This window comes from Hyperolius riggenbachi, chromosome 4 (assembly GCF_040937935.1).
Source record: "Hyperolius riggenbachi isolate aHypRig1 chromosome 4, aHypRig1.pri, whole genome shotgun sequence".
In the NCBI taxonomy this organism is placed as follows: domain Eukaryota; kingdom Metazoa; phylum Chordata; class Amphibia; order Anura; family Hyperoliidae; genus Hyperolius; species Hyperolius riggenbachi.
The window spans coordinates 435288799-435309096 of record NC_090649.1 but is presented as its reverse complement, the minus strand read 5'-3'; the positions used below and the strand labels follow the sequence as shown (position 1 = coordinate 435309096).

The window sequence follows — 20298 nt, the reverse complement described above, 5'->3', positions numbered from 1 at the left end:
CCTACCCCGTTCACTGCGGATCAGTGAATAATGGCGCACAGCGCCTATGCATAAAAATGGCGCCGCATTAAAAAGATACGCTTATCGCTATTTATCATTAGCACTGCATAATAATGGCACACAGTAACTTTATTTATCAATAGCACCGTTCATATGCCAAACAGCAGATGTTATTGCGCACAGTAACGTTATTTATCAATAGCGCCCTACATAAGCCATACTGCAGACATTATTTAACTGCAAAACGTGGAATGGATTTAATGTAACACTGTCAAGGTTAGGGTTAGGCACCACCAGGGGAGATTTGGGGTTAGGCACCACCAGGGGTTAGTTAGGGTTAGGGATCTCCATGGGGGGTGGTTAAGGTTAGGCACCACCAGTGGGGTCTTAGGGTTAGGGATCTCCATGGGGGGTGGTTAAGGTTAGGCACCACCAGTGGGGTCTTAGGGTTAGGCACCACCAGGGAAGTGGTTAGGGTTAGGCACCACCAGGGGGGGTCTAGGGGTTAGGTACAGAGAGGGTTCTGCGTGTTAACGCTTATTTTTAAAAAAATAAACAGAGCTAAATAAGATAAGGCTTTAACGTTAAATAGCGATAAAAGCGACAAACTGATTAGCAGCAACACCGTGCGCCATTATTCGCAGGCGCCATTTTCAGATGGATTCGTTCACTGTATTTGACTAGAACCTGGAGACAGTTAACTTCATGTTACTGTTAGCGGCGGGGGGGGGGGGGGGGGGGGGCGGTTGGGGGGGGGTTGACAGTGCCCCGGGGTGACAGAGTGGCACAGTGATTCCTGGGGGGAGGATGCAGTGCCCCAGTGTAGTGCCACCCAACTGTAAAGAGTAAGACTGCAGGATTAGCACTGGTTAGAGCAGGGTAGAGTCGTGTTGAGCAGAAGAGGATGCATGCTGTCACTTGACTGCTGGCTTGAAGTCAACAGAAATTTACAGCTTCATTTTTTTTTAATACATACTATGAATCTTGTAAATCTTCATTCACTACATGTGTTGTGAAGCAAGGAATAATGTTTAACAAATGTAGATGAATGTATATATGCTATTTGCTCATCATATCAGAGAAGCAGCTGGTGATATGTGGTAGAGAGGAACAGTGACTTACCTTAGCAATTTCTTCTTGATATGCTACGAGGTTTAGATATGAAATGTTGACCAGATCTGGACCATAAACAATAGTAAACATGCGAAACTCCAGCCTTCCTCCAAAGTTCCCCACTTCCAGCTGCTCTCGTAACTTCGGTTCCTGGACAGAGAAAGAACAGTTTTCAATGACAGTTTTACAGTAGCACTTTTACAAAATTCCACAACTATACTTCCCCACTGTAAAAAAAACAAACAAACAAAAAAAACAATCCTCACAAGATCAGTTATATACAATACAAGTATTGACATTAGCTGTAATACAGACATACAGGCCCTTATTCTATTAACTTTTTCTCCATACCTCCCAACTTTTTGAGATGAGAAAGAGGGACACGTAAGCCACACCCCTGCCACACCCCTTGACTACTCCCTGTCACACCCCTTGTCACGCATACCATAAAGATTTCATAAGAATACTATGTTGTTTTATAATTCAAACCACACTGGTTCTATCTGTCCTGGTTCATTTTCCTTCATATTAGCATTTTACAATTAGTAATATATCAATGTAAAGGATGGGAATAAAGTTTAGAGTCATTCAATCACATTTTTTAATAGAGAAATATATATATTTACATAGAAATAGGGACAAAGTCCTGAAAGAGGGACAAATGAGGAGGAAAGAGGGACAGAGCTCCCAAAAAGGGACTGTCCCTCCGAAAGAGGGACAGTTGGGAGCTGTGTTTTCTCCTGAGTTTTCTCTTAGGAGATCATTTTTAATCTTCTCTTTAAAATAACTTTTCAGCAATTTTTCAAAATTAAAAAATACCAAAAAGTGGGTGAAAAAGTACCTTCAAAATTATTTTGAGTATTTACTTCTTTGCTGGTTGCTTAAAAGGCATTTTCTGATTAGGTGTGAAAGTATCACCAGGGAGAAAAAGCGCCCGGCCGATCGCGATGTTGGAAGATAGACCGGAGAACGATCGTTCGCCAGCAGAGTTCCCCAATCTAATCTTCCAGTGGATACTTAGCTTTTCAGGTTTTTTTTTTGTTGTAAAGGGGGCCATACATCTAGTGATTCTGTGGCCTAATCGACCATCCAATTCAATAATTTTATTGAATCAGATGAAAATCAGTGCCCTATCAATGACTTGACCCATTTCGGGCTAAATGTGTATGGTCAAATGTATCCATTGAGCAAACTGGAAACTATTACCGACGTGGTCATATCGGGTGTGCTGCGGTAATGACGTGCCATAGCGAGAGAACGGGACGGAACCCTTGGCTGATGTGCCCACAAATGTTAATGTGCCTCCCATTGCCGATAAATTAAAATCTCACCGTTCCAGCTGCCGCGGGTGTCCAGCTCCTCCTGCTTCCCCATTTGCTTCCCATGTGGCTGTTACGTATAGCACTGTGATAGCAGATTCCCGCCACGTTCTATATGCAGCAGCCACGCGAGATGTGAATAGGAAAGCAGGACCAGCTGGACACTCGCAGAGGCCAGACAGGTGAGAAACTTTAATGCACGGGGGGAGGGGGGAACATTTAGGAGGGAGGCATCAAGGCCAGCAGGCAGCATCACAAGGCCAATTCCCAAGCAATTTCATGCTGAAATGGGTCATGAATCGGCCTGTGATGTATGGGAAGCCAACAGATCTTGCTCCAATCAGATTCGATCAGAGAGATCTGTCACATGATCGGTTCATACATCACTTTTTAGATACAAGATTTAGTCTAATTTAATTATTGTGGCTGGATGATGTAAGTGAGCACCTATTCAGTAAGGAGTTCTTGGGAGAGACTCCCTTACTGCTACTGCCTACTGAGCAGCTCTAGTGGCTGCCTTACAAGCGAAGAGCCAGGCACCTCTGGCTCTTCTACTGACCACATATGCTATTGCTCCGTTGTTATTGCCTGATGAAGCGGGTTCAAACCTGGGAAACGCGTTGCATATTTGGAGTTCATAAATAAAATATATTGACTGTCTTTACTACAGTCGTTGTGTGTCTACTTGAAGGTAAGTCCAGGACTACCTCCTCTATTTACCAAGAATTTGTTTTTTAAGCTTATTTAGCTTCCTTTTATCCTTTTGGCATCTCTGTTCTCCTGCATAGAATTGTCTGAAAGCTAATTATGTTATTATTTATATAGCGCTGACATCTTCTGCAGCGCTGTACAGAGTATATATAGTCTTCACACTAACTGTCCCTCAGGGGAACGCACAATCTAATCCCTGCCATAGTCCTATGTCTATGTCTATGTGGCTAGCTTTTGTAGTCTCTAGGGCCAATTTAGGGGGAAGCCAATGAACTTGTCTGTATGTTTTTGGGATGTGGGAGGAAACCAGAGTGCCCGGAGGAAACCCACGCAGGGAGAAGGAGAACATACAAACTCCTTGCAGGTGTTGAGCTGGCTGGGATTCGAACCGGGGAGCCAGCGCTGCAAGGTGACAGTGCTAACCATTAGGCCACCGTGCTGCCCTAATTATAAGCAAACTGACAATGCAACATTAATGGATTACATTGTCAGTTCATTAATCATTAGCTTCCAGATTTGGTTCGGCCCATTTATTCTAATTACTGCAGTAAAAAAAAAAAACAACTGACAAATTGAACCTAAAGCTGGTGAGCACTGCAGGAAATATAAGAACATACAGAAAAATAGAATGTAAAAGTGTACACAAACACACCCCAGCATCCCCCCTCCCCCCCCAAAAAAAAATACTGTTTCTGGGTATAGGCCAGTCTGTACAGGGTGGAATACTGCTTCAGGCAGTATAAACACAGCATTTTGTAGCTTTCCAGTGCCCCTGTATTACAGTGGCTCTCAATTTTTGGGGTGAGGGCGCCTTGAATTTTTTTTCAAGGCACCCCTGGATAAAATCAAAAGGCTGTTGTTAGGCAATACCCCATCTTCCACCTCCAAGTAGGACCCAGCTCTAAACAGCTATTTCCCACAATGCAACACGGTTCACGGACAGGAAACTGCCAGGACTACCTACCACGGTCCTCAGAGTTTCTTGTAGGAGGGGTTTCACCACAATATCAGCCCTACAGAGCCCCCTGATGATCCGTTTGTTAAAAGGAATAGATTTCTCATGTAAAAGGGGGTATCAGCTACTGATTGGGATGAAGTTCAATTCTTGGTCACGGTTTCTCTTTAAGGCTCGAAGTGGCAGACCAAGAAAAATCTCGCATAGACAGAAGTGACAAATGATGAGAACAGTCAGAGTCAACCCACAGACCAGCACCAAAGACCTACAACATCATCTTGCTGCAGATGGAGTCACTGTGCATCGTTCGACCATTCAACGCACTTTACACAAGGAGATGCTGTATGCGAGAGTGATGCAGAGGAAGCCCACAACACAAACAGAGCCACTTGAGGTATGCTAAAGCACATTTGGACAAGCCAGCTTCATTTTGGAATAAGGTGCTGTGGACTGATGAGTTATTTAGGAATAAGAAGGGGCGTTATGCATGGAGGAAAAAGAACACAGCATTTCAAGAAAAACACCTGCTAACTACAGTAAAATATGGTGGTTGTCCCATCATGTTGTGGGGCTGTGTGGCCAGTGCAGGGACTGGGAATCTTGTCAAAGTTGAGGGACGCATGGATTCTACTCAGTATCAGCAGATTCTGGAGACCAATGTCCAGGAATCAGTGACAAAGCTGAAGCTGCGCCAAGGCTGGATCTTTAACAAGACAACGACCCTAAATACTGCTCAAAATCTACTAGGGCATTCATGCAGAGGAACAAGTACAACGTTCTGGAATGGCCATCTCAGTTCCCAGACCTGAATATAATTGAAAATCTGTGGTGTGAGTTAAAGAGAGCTGTCCATGCTCAGAAGCCATCAAACCTGAATGAACTAGAGATGTTTTGTAAAGAGGAATGGTCCAAAATACCTTCAACCAGAATCCAGACTTTCATTGGAACCTGCAGGAAACGTTTAGAGTCTGTAATTTCTGCAAAAGGAGGATCTACTAAATATTGATTTCATATCTTTTTTGTGGTGCCAAAATGTACGCACCTGCCTAATTTTGTTTAAACAATTATTGTACACTTTCTGTAAATCCAATAAACCTTATTTCACTTCTCAAATATCTGTGTGTCTCCTATATGATATATTTATCTGACATTTTTTTACTTAACCACCAACGATTTATACAGGAATATCACGACGATTAACAAGGTTGCCCAAACTTTCGCATCATGGCAATGGAAATTACATCACACTGTGGGAGGGGTTTAACTACAATATCAGCCAAACAGGCACCCCGATGGACTATTCGGAAAAAGGTAAAGATTTGTCACGAGAAAGGGGGTATTGGCTATGAAAGACCTCTGATCTCCAAAAACATAACTCTTCCTTGCGTATTCTTCTTTCCTCTCTCCACAGACATACACACAAACACTCGGCCCAGCCAAACTTTCCGGTTTATGGGGCTGCTGGCTATCCCAAAGCCCTGAGGGTAGCAGGCGTGTGTCTGCACCTGCTACCTAATCGCTTTAGTTGCTTGTTAGGATGACTTTTGTTGTGTGTATCTGCATATGCATTTCTTTAGTGGTTTGGAGTAGGTTTATTACTGTCGGGTTGCATTTCGTTCCTCTGACACTGAAGGGAAACAGCCTGGCAGGAGACATGACATTACCTCATGAGGTGCTGCAGACCAGAAACACTGGGAAAGCAATCTATTACACTGGGATGGATTAATGTAACCAAGCCTCTTATCATTCAATTTATTGCCAAGCCTGGAAAGCAGAGGGATTACTATCACTTGGAACATTGTTTTCTCTGTAAACTACATAACATATTTATATGAATTCTCTCCTGTATTTCTGTGCATTGTTGCCAACTATAGCAATACAACTTTATAAAGCAATCAGATTTACTGACTTATAAATAAAAATTCAATTTTTAAAGTGTACTCGGGGCAACATGTGACATGATGAGATACATGTGTAATGTACAGTGCAAAACAGGCTGTTTTACTTTGCTGCCTGAAATAGTTACTTTCTAAGCATGGAAGTGACAGCTTTTGTCTTGTCGGTACCTTGTCAGCAATATAGTAACACTGCCACTGCAGTACTACTGCTCATGCACAAGCAGCTCCGTGCTACTGTGCAGGAGTGGCCAGATCTTCCACAGAGTGCCGGTGGGCAGCGATAGGGGTGTGGAGGACAAAGGAAGCTTCTGGAGCAGGCTTTCTCAACCAGGGTTCCTTGCAGGGGTTCCCTAGCATTTTTCCCTCCCGTGACGGTGGCAGGCTGAGAAAGTTTCATAAGTGCCTCTTTGGTTCCTCTGTGTCCCCTTCAAATGTATGCCCACGCCAATGGTGGTGGAGAGGGAAGGGTGGTAGTATAATAGAGCACACTATAATAGGAGGTACTGTAAAAAGAAGCCATACATTTGGGTAAGAATATTAAGAAGCACTGTAATACAAAGATCTAAAATAGGTACAGTACAATGAGGGGCAGTGTAATTAGGAGTACCATTATAGGGGAGTACTATAATTTGGGGAGCTTTCATAAAAAATACTAAGGTGCACTACTATGAAAAGCAGCACTATAGGAAAGAAACATGGAGCAGGGGCCACTTTTAATGACCATTCCTCCTACAAAATAAATCCTCACTTTACGATAATGTCGGGGCTCTTGAGGTCCAAACGTTATTTGAAGGGTTCCTCCAGAGATAAAAGGTTGAGAAAAGCTGCTCTGGAGGATCTAGAGCAGGGCTTCCAAACCCTGTCCTCAAGTACCACCAACAGTGCATGTTTTGAGGAAACCCACAGAGGCAGTTAATCAGCTCTGCTGAGGCACTAATTACTGTACCTCACCTGTGAATGGTTGTAGTTTTAGTGCAAAACATGCACTGCTGGACTGGTGGTACTTGAGGACAGGGGTGGGAAGCCCTGACCTGGAGGCTTCCCTCTTCTTGTAATCCTGCAGTGCAGCCGCGCTAAAGAATGAAGAGGAGTGTTGCCGCCATCAGAAATCAAACAAGCTCTCTCTTCTTGGATTTCTTTTGGGGGTCCACAAGTAGCCACAGTGGTGTGAAGGACAGTGTGGGAAGCATCTACAGCACAGGTGTCAAACTCCAGGCCTGGAGGGCCAGATCCATGCCAGTGTTTAGGATGGAGTGAGAAATGAAGAAATGAGTTCTACTTGGTGAACCACACCTTTCCTGATTCAGCCCCATTCATTAATTTGAACTGTGCCAGGAATGTGTGAGGACCTCAGGCCTTGAGAACTGGAGTTCCACATCTCCCCTCTACAGGATCCATAGGCTTCCTTCTTCTTAAAGAGGAACTCCAGTGAAAATAATGTAATAAAAAAAAAGTGCTTCATTTTTACAATAATTATTTATAAATGATTTAGTCAGTGTTTGCCCATTGTAAAATATTTCCTCTCCCTGATTTACATTCTGACATTTATCACATGGTGACATTTTTACTGCTGGCAGGTGATGTCAGTGACAGGAGATGCTTCTTGCTTTTTTGGCAGTTGGAAACAGCTGTAAACAGTAAAACAGCTGTTATTTCCCACAATGCAATGAGGTTCACAGACAGGAAACTGCCAGGACCATGGTCCTCACAGTTTCCTGTGGGAGGGGTTTCATCACAATATCAGCCATACAGAGCCCCCTGATGATTTGTTTGTGAAAAGGAAAAGATTTCTCATGGGAAAGGGGGTATCAGCTACTGATTGGGATGAAGTTCAATTCTTGGTCACGGTTTTCTCTTTAAATAAGTATTTATATGTTGCCCTCTGGTTCGCCTCAGATACACTTTCAGGCTCCAAGCACAATGTGCAATATGTTGGCGCTTTATAAATACAATAAAATAAAATTAAAAATACTGGAAGAGAGTAGTGTGCCTGCTATAGTATAGGAGGCTTAAGCTTTTGTGACAGATGGTCTAACCACGCATAACAGAAAACAGGCAGACAGAGCAACTTGGGAATGGGGTGTAATCAGTTATTTGCTGACCAGGGGTTGCCTAATTAGCAGCATATAACCATACTGTAATCAGTTAGCCAAGGGCCAGAGGAACTCTACATAATACAACACAGAGAGACAGTGCCACCAGCAGGTGAAACAGGGAACTGATTATTTCCTACATGCCTACACAAAGCAATAAAACTCATACTTGGGCAGTTAAAGTTTTTCATCAATAGTTAAACAGAGTAACCAAGCAGCTCGGGGTGACTGAAACCAGAATGTGTATAGGGGAATAAAAGAGACCGAAAAGCCCTCCTAATAATAAGCAATGCTTGGCCCAATCCCATACAGCCATATCAATCCCTGCCATGTACTGATGAGGACCAAAAGTCCGAAACAGGCTGTCTACAAGTGGGGTTGATGTGGCTGTGTAATATTTAAAGCTATAGGCTTGCTCTACACCAGCGGTTCTGGATGCTTGTCTGGCTTACAGGGGCGAAAAGAGATAATTTGCATATTTAGTAGTGGTGCATTGTGGGTAACCACAAATGTTCACTTATAGCTGAATTATTGCAAGTTTCCTTCTGTTTAAGAAGGCTATTTTCACCAGTTATGAATAGTTAAAAACTGAAATCGAAAATGAATTCATGTCAGCTTATTAAATTAAGTTAATTGAATTAAGTTTTATGAAAATGAAATGGCAAGACAATTTGTTGTTTTTGATGGAAAATGGATTTATTGTTATTGTGTATGTACTGCATATAGCACTGACATCTTTTATAGCAGGTTATAGAGTTCATAGTCATATCACTGACTGTCCTCAGAGGATCTCACAGTATAAGCCTATCATAGTCATAGTCTAATGTCCTTCCATATTATCAATATGTATTTATATAGCGCTAACATCTTCTGCAGCACTTTACAGAATACATAGTCATGTCACTTACTGTCCTCAGAGGAGCTCACAGTCTAATCTCTAGTATAGTCATAGTGTAATGATCCGCTCAGCTGGCTGCACAGGCAGACAGCTGTTTGACCATTCCTCTAGTCTGTGGGTTGCAGGTCTCTGGAAGAGAGACCTGTCTTTTCTTTGCAAGTTCCAGACCTGTTCTGCTGCTGAGGGATTTGCATACATTGGTTATGCAAATCACCTAGCTGCCTCCTTTGTAGGCTGGCAGTATAAATAGCTATGTTTTCCAGGGTCCTTTGCTGGTCATTCCTTCATGGTTTGTTGAAACACTCCTAGAGAGTGTCAGCCGTGCTAATTCTTGTCAAAGTTATCTTAGAGTAATTCTTGGGACTGCACTAGGCAGTTTCCCTAGTGCAGTTAGATTGTTATCTGTTTTGTCTGTTTTGCCTCTCTGCTGCGATTGTCCTGTTGCCAACGGTGGGCGTCATGAAATCGTTCTGTCTGTCTGGGGGTGCTAACCAGAGCAGCGGTTGCTACTGGTAGCCCCTTCTGTTCATCTTGCTTGGATCGCACTAGCCTCTAGCGGTAGTGGCTGTGGATCCTTCTGACCTGCTTTTTTGGAGTATAGCTGGAGCAACGGTTGCTACCAGCTATCTCATCTGCCTGTCTTGCTTGGATAGCACTAGTCCTTAGCGGTGGCGGCTGTGGATCCTTCAGATCTGCAATCTTGTTTCTGTACCTGGATCGCACTCGCTCTGACGGAAAGAGCAGTGGATCTCTCCTTTCTTATTCCTGTTTTCCGTTTGTCTGTTTTGTCTGATACGAACGCTTGCTGTAGGCTCGGTGAGGTAACCGGTTAAGCAAGCGCTCACGTCCTCTGTTTCGTGTTTGTCTGTCGTTGGTTAGTTAGGCGTGCTTGTCTCTGTTCCGCTTAACGTGTGGAGATTGGGTTGTAAACGCGTTCGCTGTTGCGAATGAGTGCGGTGTTCGCGTTTAGTTAGCGTTTGTTATTTTCGTTATTTTCTCATTGTCGTTTGCTGTGCCTTTGCTACTCTTGAGTTCTGTTCTGGTCAGTCTTGTGTCACTTCTGGCGATCCCCTTTCTCGCGATCGCGTTCTTGCTTTTGTTTCTGCAGACGTGTGTTCACCGTCGCAGGGTCGCGACTAGATTGGTGAACACACATTCATCCTGTATCTGTGCTCCTTCTCTTTAAGGGCTGTTCAGCCCCGCATTGTCTTAGTTCTGTACAATTCCCATCTGGCATTTGTGGCTGTGCAGAGGCTGTGCTCGTCTGCACTCCACAGCGCCATCTGCCGGTGGGAATTGCCCTCTGCTGCTGCATCGCACCTAGCCTGGGTTCACCCAATTATACGCTTGTGGAGGGTTTTCGCTGTGTCAGTGCGCATCTTGTGTGCTGACCGCGAAAACGATTCCGCAAACGTTACACATAGTCTACTGTCCTACCATATTAATATTATGTAATTATATAGCACTGACATCTCCTGCAGCACTTTACAAAGCACATAGCTATGTCACTGACCACTCCTCAGAGAAGCTCACAATCTAATCCCTACCATAGTCATAGTCTAACGTTCTTCCCTATTATTATTTTGTATTTATGCAGTGACTGTGCTTAGAGGAGCTCACAATCTTATCCCTACCATGGTCATCATCTGTGGCACTTTACAGAGTACATAGTCATGTCACTGACTGTCCTCAGAGGAGCTCACCATCTAATCCTACCATATTCATACTCTAATGTCCTACCATATTATTATGTACTACCATATTATTTATTTAGTGCTGACATCTTTTACAGCATGTTACAGAGTACATATGTTACCAACTGTCTCTCATAAAGGGCTCAACGTCTAATCCCTACCAGAGTCATAGCCTACTGTCATCCCTATTACAGTCTCAATCCATTTTTCTCGGGGAGGCATTTAACATATTTGCATGTTTTGGGGATGTGGAAGGAAACTGGTGTGTCCAGAGGAAACACACACAGATCCACACAGGAGAACAAAAAACCTCCATACAAATAGTGTTCTGGCCCAGATTTGGACTCTGTGATGAAATCCATTGCTGTTTAGTAACAGAAATAACATAATTTAAGGGTTAGAATTAAGATTCCTATAACTGCACATTGATGGAAAATATACAAGGAATACAAAATAAAATTAGATAGGCGATAAATTAAAGCATTTTCTGTTAAGGTGATGAAAGCAGATCTATTTTGGGCATCATTTCAATTTATCAGCTATCACTGCCCTTTGGCTATTTTGACCCACGCTTGACACCAGAATACATATAATCCATCAAAATAAACAGTTATCATTCATCATGGAGTAAAAGATTGGGCTGTATAGTGAAGTAACATGACAGACCAATCTGATGCTAGGACATGGTTCACTGGAGCAAAATTGCTTTGCTATGCCATGATACATTTACACGCTATCTCCACCCTGCACAGGCACGTCTGCAAACACACACATTGAGCACACACAGCAAAAAATGCTAACTCGTATAATATAATATACACCGGGTAGCAAAATACAGCTTCAATGTTACGCTGCAGAGATACAAAAATATTTTCAGATTGAACTCTCTATCTAATGCATACATTTTATCCATTACAATTTCTTTTTTACTTTAATTTAGGAAAAATATATACTGTATATTCACATATATACATGTGTGTGTGCGTGCGTGCGTGCGTGCGTGCGTACGTGTGTGTGCGTGTGTGTTAGTGCACGTGTGTGTGTGTGTGCACGTGTGTGTATGTATGTGTGTGTGTGCACGTGTGTGTGTGTGTGCATGCGTACGTGTGTGTGCGTGTGTGTTAGTGCACGTGTGTGTGTGTGCACGTATGTGTGCATGCGCCTTACGCCTCCCAAGAGCCGGCCTGCCCCCGTTGTCTTTGCGCTGTGTGTATGCAGGGAGCCACACAGAGACACCTGCCCACAGCGCTGCGCGCTCTTGTACTGAGAGCAGGGGAGCCGCGCATCAGCGGGAACGTGACTGAGAGGGCGGAGCAAGGGATGGAGATGGCCGCCCATGATGGAGGAGTGACAGAGCAGGGAAAATAAGCTCTGCCTCCTCTCTCCTGATACAATATTCGACCGAACTGGTCAAAGAATAAAAACTGATATTTTAGGGGCCAAGGCAGGGGCGTAGCAATAGAGGTTGCAGCGGTAGCGACCGCATCGGGGCCCTTGGGCCAGAGGGGCCCCAAAGGGCCCTCCCTCAAATGCAGTATTAGCTCTCTATTGGTCCTGTGCTGGTAATAATCACGTCTATAGATACTTTGAATAGTGGTAATCATTAACAAGCTGTTCCCCATCCCCTTCTTGCTCCTCTGACACTGTAGTTGTCCTTGGCAGGTTTTGGTGCGCCGTATAAATTGTTATGTATAGAGTGCGTGGGGGGGCCCATGTAAAACTTGCATCGGGGCCCACAGCTCCAAAGCTACGCCACTGGGCCAAGGTACAGAAAGAACAACAAACTGGGGACAGAATGTTAGAGGAGAATGAGGTAAGCTGTCCTCTATAGCAAAAAACAAAAAATAAAACGGTTCCCATTCACTTTAAAAGGATTTCCTGAACAGCAGTCTAAATGCCAAAATAGTGTGCAAGTGATTAGGGAAGCTGGCTGGTATCTTACTACTATTTTGGCAGTTGGACTTTGCAACTTCCATTCAGGAAATACTTTTGAAAATAATAAAACCCTGAGAATCCCCCATGAGGCAATATACTAGTTCAAAACCTGTCACTTCTTACAGACTTTAAAGATGAACTCCAGTGAAAATAATGTAAATAAAAAAGTGCTTTATTTTTACAATAATTGTGTATAAATGATTTAGTCAGTGTTTGCCCATTGTAAAATCTTTTAAATCCCTGATTTACATTCTGACATTTATTACATGGTGACATTTTTACTGTTGGCAGGTGATGTAGCTGCTGCTTGCTTTTTTGGCAGTTGGAAACAGCTGTGAACAGCTATTTCCCACAATGCAACAAGGTTCACAGACAGGAAACTGTCAGGAGTACCACGGTCCTCAAAGTTTCTTGTGGGAGGGGTTTCACCACAATATTAGTCATACAGCGCCCCCTGATGGCCTGTTTGTGAAAAGGAATAGATTTCTCATGTAAAAGGGGGTATCAGCTACTGATTGGGAAAAAGTTCAAATCTTGGTCGGAGTTTCTCTTTAACTGCTTACTTTTTTCACTGTAGTGGTCCATTAAAGTACACCAGTACACCTGAAGTGAGAGGTATGTTGATGCTGTAATATTTATTTCCTTTTAAACAATACCAGTTGCCCGCCCACACACCTGTAACAAGCATGTGGCAAATTTAGTCAAAACATCCGATATGCATGCTTGTTCAGGGTCTATGGCTAAAATGATTATACAGGCAGAAGATCTTTAGGACAACCAGACAATGTGGATTGTTTGAAAGGACATTTGTCAGCCTCCATATCCCTATCATTTCAGGTGTCCTTTACAGTGGATCAAAACTCAAAATTTCCTTTCAGATTAGGCACAGTATGATAACCTTTAAAAAACATGTCTTCATTATAATTTATAAAAAATTCTTTAAAAAAATAGCTTCAACCTAGCTTCAACTAGATTAAATTTCCAGGAGGCACAAAAGGGTTCAAGCCTCAGTTTTTTCCTGTACAGAGTCACAGCCTCTCATTCACAGAGACAGATAAAGCTAATTACACTATGATGTACATAAACAAACACAGCTAAGTGCAGGGAATATCTACTGCATTTACATGTCAAATGAAAACTTTTCATTGTGTGCCGTGCAAGAGTTCAGTTCTGCTTTAAGAACATGAAATTGCAAAAAGCAACAGCAATGTATTAGCTTCTTTTCACAAAAGCGGAATCTCCCTTTAAAATCTGCAATCCCTTTTTCTGTTTTGCCTTGTTGCACTTTTCCAGCATTTCAGCAATGTTCGTTCCAGACTTTTTGGCACAGTCCCCTTGTTGATCTGCATTTAAAAATAGCAAAATTCAGCACAACTATTTGTTGAAGAAAAGGAGAAACACGGTAAGACGTCCCCATTCTGCCACGGTTTGGAAACAAACAAAACCCGGCTCGCTGAACCAAAGCTAACTGGAGCTGCGGTAATAAAAATGATTGAGGGGAAATGAAGCTGCATACAGTAACTCCGCCTGAAACCTGCTGCTATGGCTTGATTTACACATGGAAAATAGGATGTTTCATGTAACAATGCAAAGTAGAAATGGCATGGCAAATAATCCTTCATTGGAAACAAATGCTGGAGATTTTCTCCAGATGCAAATGTTCAGATGCATTTTTCCATCACCTTGCTGCTGGCCGTCAGAGCTATAGTATAGATAGGCCAGTATGGTTCTCCTTCTTGGCTTCCTCTGTTCTCTGTCAGCAGGAGAATCTCTCCCTGTTCTCTAACGTAGAGTTGAAGGCAGCAATGTAAATACAGACATACTGTTATACACAGCAATATTTTGCATAGAAGTAAGAATTACCCCTGACAAAGCTCCTGTTTATATGGGGTGAAACATATTGGAATGTGGTGGGGGTGATGTGTTACCACTTACCGTATGTCAGATTAACCACTTAAGTACCAGCTGTCTCTGCCCCCTTAAGGACCAGAGACCGATGGTACAGAAACGGCGGAATGCCGACGATCTCTACACATACTCTTCGCAACCGCCGTCACCGCCGCACATTGGGAACCTGGGCCACCCACTCTGCCGTCTCTATGACGGCAGAGTTCCTGTGCTCCGGTCAGGAGCTGCTTTGATTGGCTCCTGACCCTGCCTTTCAATGTAAGCCAATGGGAGTTGCTTACATTGAAAGACAGGGCCAGGAGCCAATGAAATTGGCTCCTGACACGCTCACAGGGCTCTGCAGTCATAGAGACAGGCAAAGCGAGTGAGCTGCAGCGGGAGGCGGCTGGGATTCAGCGGCGAGATTGGTGGGAGCAACGAAAACGGCTGATGCGCGCAGTGGTGGTGAGTTGTAATATACTCCCTGGCAGCCAGATAACCATCAAAACAGGGCGTAGATTTCAACTACATCAGTCCTTAAGTAGTTAACAATATACTGACAAGTGGTCTGCGACTTAACTATTAACTATTTAACAACCAGATTACTAATTTTTAATATTTAATATTAAAAGTTATATTTTAATTCTTCTATGTTGCAACTGCTGTTCAAGAAATGCTTTTAAAAACAAAGAAAACTGTAACGATCTGCTCAGCTGTCTGCACGGGCAGACAGCTGTTTGTCCATTCCTTAAGTCTGAGGGCTGCAGGTCTCTGGAAAAGAGACCTGTCTTCACTTTGCAAGTTTCAGACCTGCTCTGCTGCTGAGGAATTTGCATATACTTGTCATGCAAATTGCCTAGCTGCTTCCTTTGAAGGCTTCCAGTATAAATACCATGTGTTCCCAGAATCCTTTGCTGGTCATGAAGGTTTGTTCCTGCAAACACTCCTAGAGTGTCAGCTTTGCTATCGGTTGCTAAAGATTATCTTAGAGTAATTCCTTGGGACTGCATTAGGCATTCCTCTAGTGCAGTCAGATTGTATTATTTGTATTGCCTCGTTCTCCCTCTCTGTCTCGATTGCCTTGTCGCCAGCGGCGGTCGACAGGGAATCGTTCTGTCTGTCTGGGAGTGTAGGCCAGAGCTGCGGTTGCTACTGGCTGCTCCATCTGTTTGGATCGCATTCGCTCTAGCGGTAGCAGCGGTGGTTCCTTCTGAACTCTGTCTGGGAGTGTAGGCCAGAGCTGCGGTTGCTGCTGGCTGCTCCTTCTCTCTGTCTTGTCTTGTACGAACGCTTGCTGTAGGCTCGGTGAGATAACCGTTTAGCAAGCGTTCGCGTTCTCTATTTCATGTTTGTGTGTCATTGGTTCGTTAGGGTGGCACGCTTATCACTGGGCGCCTAACGCGCGGTGATCGTGATTAAACGCGTTTGCTGTTGCGAATGAGTGCGGTGTTTGTGTTTAGCTAGTGTTTGTTATATTACTTGATATTCTGATCTTGGTTATTTGCTGTGTCTTTGCTACCCTTGTGCTCTGTGCTCTTTCAGTCTTGTGTCGCTTTTGGCAATCGCCACTCTTGCGATTGCGTTCATACTTTGTTTCTGCTGATGTGTGTTCACCGTCGCTGGGTGGCGACTAGATTGGTGGACACACATTCAGTCTGTCTCTGTGCTCTCTCTCTTTAAGGGCTATCTTGCCCTGCATTGCTTCAACTCGTGCAATTCCCATCTGACATCTGTGGCAGTACAGAGGCTGTGTCCGTCTGTACTCCACAGCTCCATCTGCCGGTGGGAATCTCCCTCTACAGGTGCATTGCACCATAGCTGGGTTCTATATAATTACACGCTTGTGGAGGATTTTCGTAGTGTCGGCGCGCGTTCTGTGCGCTGACCACGGAAATAGTTGCGCAAACGTTACAAAAACCCTGAGAATTCCCCATGAGGAGATGGACTAGTCCAAAACCTGTTGGTTCTGTCAGATTTTAACTGCTCGCTTTTTCCCTGGAGTGGTCATTTAATGACTGTCCCATCAAGAGCAAGAGTACTTTTAGTAAACTCGTCTCTTTAGGAATGTAGTAGTGTATTAATTAAGGGTCACTGAAAAATTGACTGAAGATGAAGCTTCCCTCAGCCCGGATGTATAACTCAAAATTCAGAATCAGAATCATTTATTTTGCCAAGTAAAAAGGAGAAGGGGGGGGGGGGGGGGGTTGTACCTGGAATTGGTTTTGGCTCATACAGGTTCTGGAAGGATGTGGGGGGGATGTCTGAAAGCCAAGAGCCGAGGCTGCCATACTATGGCGGCACCAGTCGCACTTGGCAATCATATGTTATCCCTAAGGAGACATCAAAGGGGGTGAGGGTACAGAGGAGGTGAAGGTTCAGCCGTGATGGCCCAGTTCTTCATGACAGAAACCTGCGGTGATGGCTGATGCTGTTGAGGATCCCAATTACTGACATTTGGTTGTTTTTTCTGTGGTGCGTCCTAAATCCAGGGCAGCATTCGGCTGGGCTGGTCAAGATAATCTGACTGTCACAGAAGTTTCTGGCCACGGCGGCCCTTAGGCCACGTTCACATCATGAAAAGCGGATGGCCATGCATTCGGAACGCAACGTGTACGAACACGCACAATCTGCATTTCTATGAGTTGCGTGTCAACCGCACGTTTTGTTAAAAAATGCGTACAGCATGCTTTCCTGGACCGCATTGGTCCGGAACCCCTGCAATGTGAACATCAGACTGTGCAGTCTATGCACTTTTTGATGTCGTGCATGTCGGCCTCCTGCACGCGTTGCCAAAATCTGAACGGCAACGCGTGCAGTGAGAACGGAGCCTTACTTCCAGATTAGCTGCTGGCATCATAGAGGGGCTGAACCAAAGGTGTCACTGCTGTGGATAGAGCAGCAGCAGATGAGTGGATGGAGCAGGCATCTAGCAAGGCCAAAGGTGTCCCGATCGGTGCAGTGTCTTCCGAACTCAGTGGAGCCCTGACCTCCTGGGTAGCGGCAGCCTCTACATGCACAGACAACAGACCCAGGCAGCGGCAAAGTGGAAAAAACTCCACGTTCCGAACCCCCCACGACCGGCACCAGCGTCCCAGGCTACATTTTATTCCCTTTTCTCTACCAATTCATCTTGTTTCCCACCCTAAAGGTGTTCAGTGTGGTCTTGCACACCTTTAGAGGAAAAAAAACCCCAAGGGAATAAAAACAAGAAAAGGCCAGAATCCTGTGGCCATGGCTGCCAATTTAGGCGCCATCTTCCTGAAAGGCAGTTTCTAAGAATTCTGTGTGTAGGCAGCTACCCCACATCTATAAATACAGGATCTTAATAGAGTGCAGGTTTTTCTGTTACTGGCAGGTCACATGAGGCAATACGTGACACCACTGACAACTCTGTCATTGCGGGGAATCTGTCCCCTTCTGTCTATGTCAAATACCTTTATCTGCTGGAAATTGCACGGTAAATCTGCACTGTGAACACTAGCTTAGCCGCATTACTCCTGTGTCTGCTGCAGATTCAATTTTCCGCAGTACTGATATGAAAGCCTGCTTGAAATATTCTACCTGTCACATATCATCAAGCAATGGAAGACAATGGGCTTACAATCAAAAGGCTGCAAAACCCATCTTTCCCAGAAATCAATATTTATTTCTCTCTCTCTTGCTTTGATAACACTGGGAAACCTGCGTTCATTTGTGAGTAATCCCCTTTTCCACGCGCTGAAGTGGAGAAGAAAACATAAGCTGTATCTTCTACAATGATAGTCAGATAAAAGGATTGGGAGCATTTTATTATAATGATGGGTATTGCATACCTGAAAAGCAGTTTTATATAATAGCTGAGAAAATACTTTTTTTAGTCAACAAAGGAGGAAGTAAAAGGGTTTTGACAATATAGAAAAGGACTGGAAGCTCTTCTGGAATTTTTCTGCAGTCTGTCCCCATACCTCCCAACTTTTTGAGATTAGAAAGAGTGACACTTAAAGTGGACCCAAATTAAAAATACAAAATTTCAGAAATAAAATCTATTTTCTAAATTATAATAATAAATAGCAGTCTTTTTTCAGCTGCATGATGACAAGTATAAAATATTTTACAATTATTGGAGGAACCCCTCCCTTCCTTTCATATTGCCTGGATTTTTCCGGCAAACTGGTGGAGGAGATACAAAACAAAACACAGGCTGCTACTGATGATGTCACAGGGGTGGTGGTCTCAGCTTGTGTGAGATTTCACATAGACGATGCCCCTGTGAGGGAGAGTATGATGACAAACACACCCATGATCTAAAACCTCCCACTAATCTCAGAAGTAATGGCTACCACCTGTAAAACCCTAGTTATGAAAAGAGAAGGGTGAAAAACATGCACTGAAATGCTCATAGGCTTAAAGGAGTGTTTATTTATCTTTGTATGTGTCCAAGTGGTGCAAATAAATATTTTGAATAAAAAAAATGTTTGGTTTGGGTCCACTTTAAGCTACACACCTGATCGCGCCCAGGGCCGGATTACCGACCAGGCAACAAAAGCAGTCGCTTGGGGCCCCATTCAGAGTCAAAGGGGCCCCATCAGCACATAAACCAGCCCTCTCCATCCTGTCAGCGGTGGCTGGATGGTATAATGGTTAAAGGGACTCCGAGCAGTGCAGTAACTATGGAAAGATGCATATCATTTTAAAGCTCTCTTTCTCCTCTTTCCTTGCCGCCCTATGCCTTTTAGTTTTCGCGGCCATTTCGATCGCGAAAATTGCGAAAACTAAAAGGAGTAGGGTGGCAATTCATCTATAATTGCAAAGAGGAGAAAGAGAGCTTCAAAATGATATGCATCGTTCCATAGTTACATTGTATTACATAGGACGACTTTTCTCCAAAGTCGGCAGCTCGATTCAGCACAATGCAATGAAATATAAGGAACCCAGGGGGTTATAATTACAAACATCATGCTGGTAGGTGTGAGGATGTAATTAATTAGTTGTGGGGGTATGCTTAAAGGCATACCCACAGGCACTGCTCGGAGTCCCTTTAAAGGCTCTGCCTCTGACACAGGAGAGCAGGGTTTGAATCTAGCCTCTGCCTGTTCAGTAAGCCAGCACCTATTCAGTAGGAGACCTTAGGCAAGTCTCTCTAACAATGCTACTGCCTATAGGGCACGTCCTAGTGGCTGCAGCTCTGGCGCTTTGAGTCCGCCAGGAGAAAAGCGCAATATAAATGTTATTTGTCTTGTCTTGACAAATGATGCCATGCGCTGCTGATTGTCTTCAGAGCCAGGCTCTCCTCCTAGGTCCCACTCCTGCTACTGTGCGCTCTGCCGCTGCCCACTCCTCCCTCCCTACAGAGAACCACAGCTGCAGCAAGAATGATAGCAGCAGATGGCAAACGCTCACTCACCTATCCATGATCCAAGCGATAGAGATCACGTCATCTGAAACCCATCTGTCTCTTCTACAGTGCAGCCGCTCGCTCTGAACTTCCTGATTCTCAGATCAGACAGGAAGTAGGAAATAGTAATAGCAGTAGTAACACAGCGGCAGCACTCTAGAGGAGACAGATGGGCTCCGGATGACGGGACCTCTATTGCTTGGATCACAATAGGTGAATGTGAGTCATCTGGTGCTGTCATTCTCCCCCACTGCAGCTGCCTTCTCTGCTGGACTATCATATTCACTGGGATGGAGGCTGCATGGTGGCTGTCTAGTTTGGGAGGAAATCGGTTGTTCGGTGGTGGTTATGTAATTCTGTCTGGGGAATGGCTTCCGGTTTGGCGGTGTCCAGAGCTTTCTGCTATTAATATATAGTTGGG

General features: G+C 44.1%; 1 protein-coding gene across 2 annotated transcripts in view; it reads right to left on the bottom strand.

The window, feature by feature from the left end:
* The window catches only part of PLCB1 (phospholipase C beta 1), an 887760-nt gene that overhangs the window by 391912 nt on the left and 475550 nt on the right, over positions 1-20298 (bottom strand). For both annotated transcript variants that reach the window (XM_068232505.1, XM_068232506.1), the window contains one exon: positions 1123-1263. In XM_068232505.1, coding sequence (XP_068088606.1) covers positions 1123-1263 — 141 coding nt within the window. The remainder of the gene's footprint in view (positions 1-1122; positions 1264-20298) is intronic.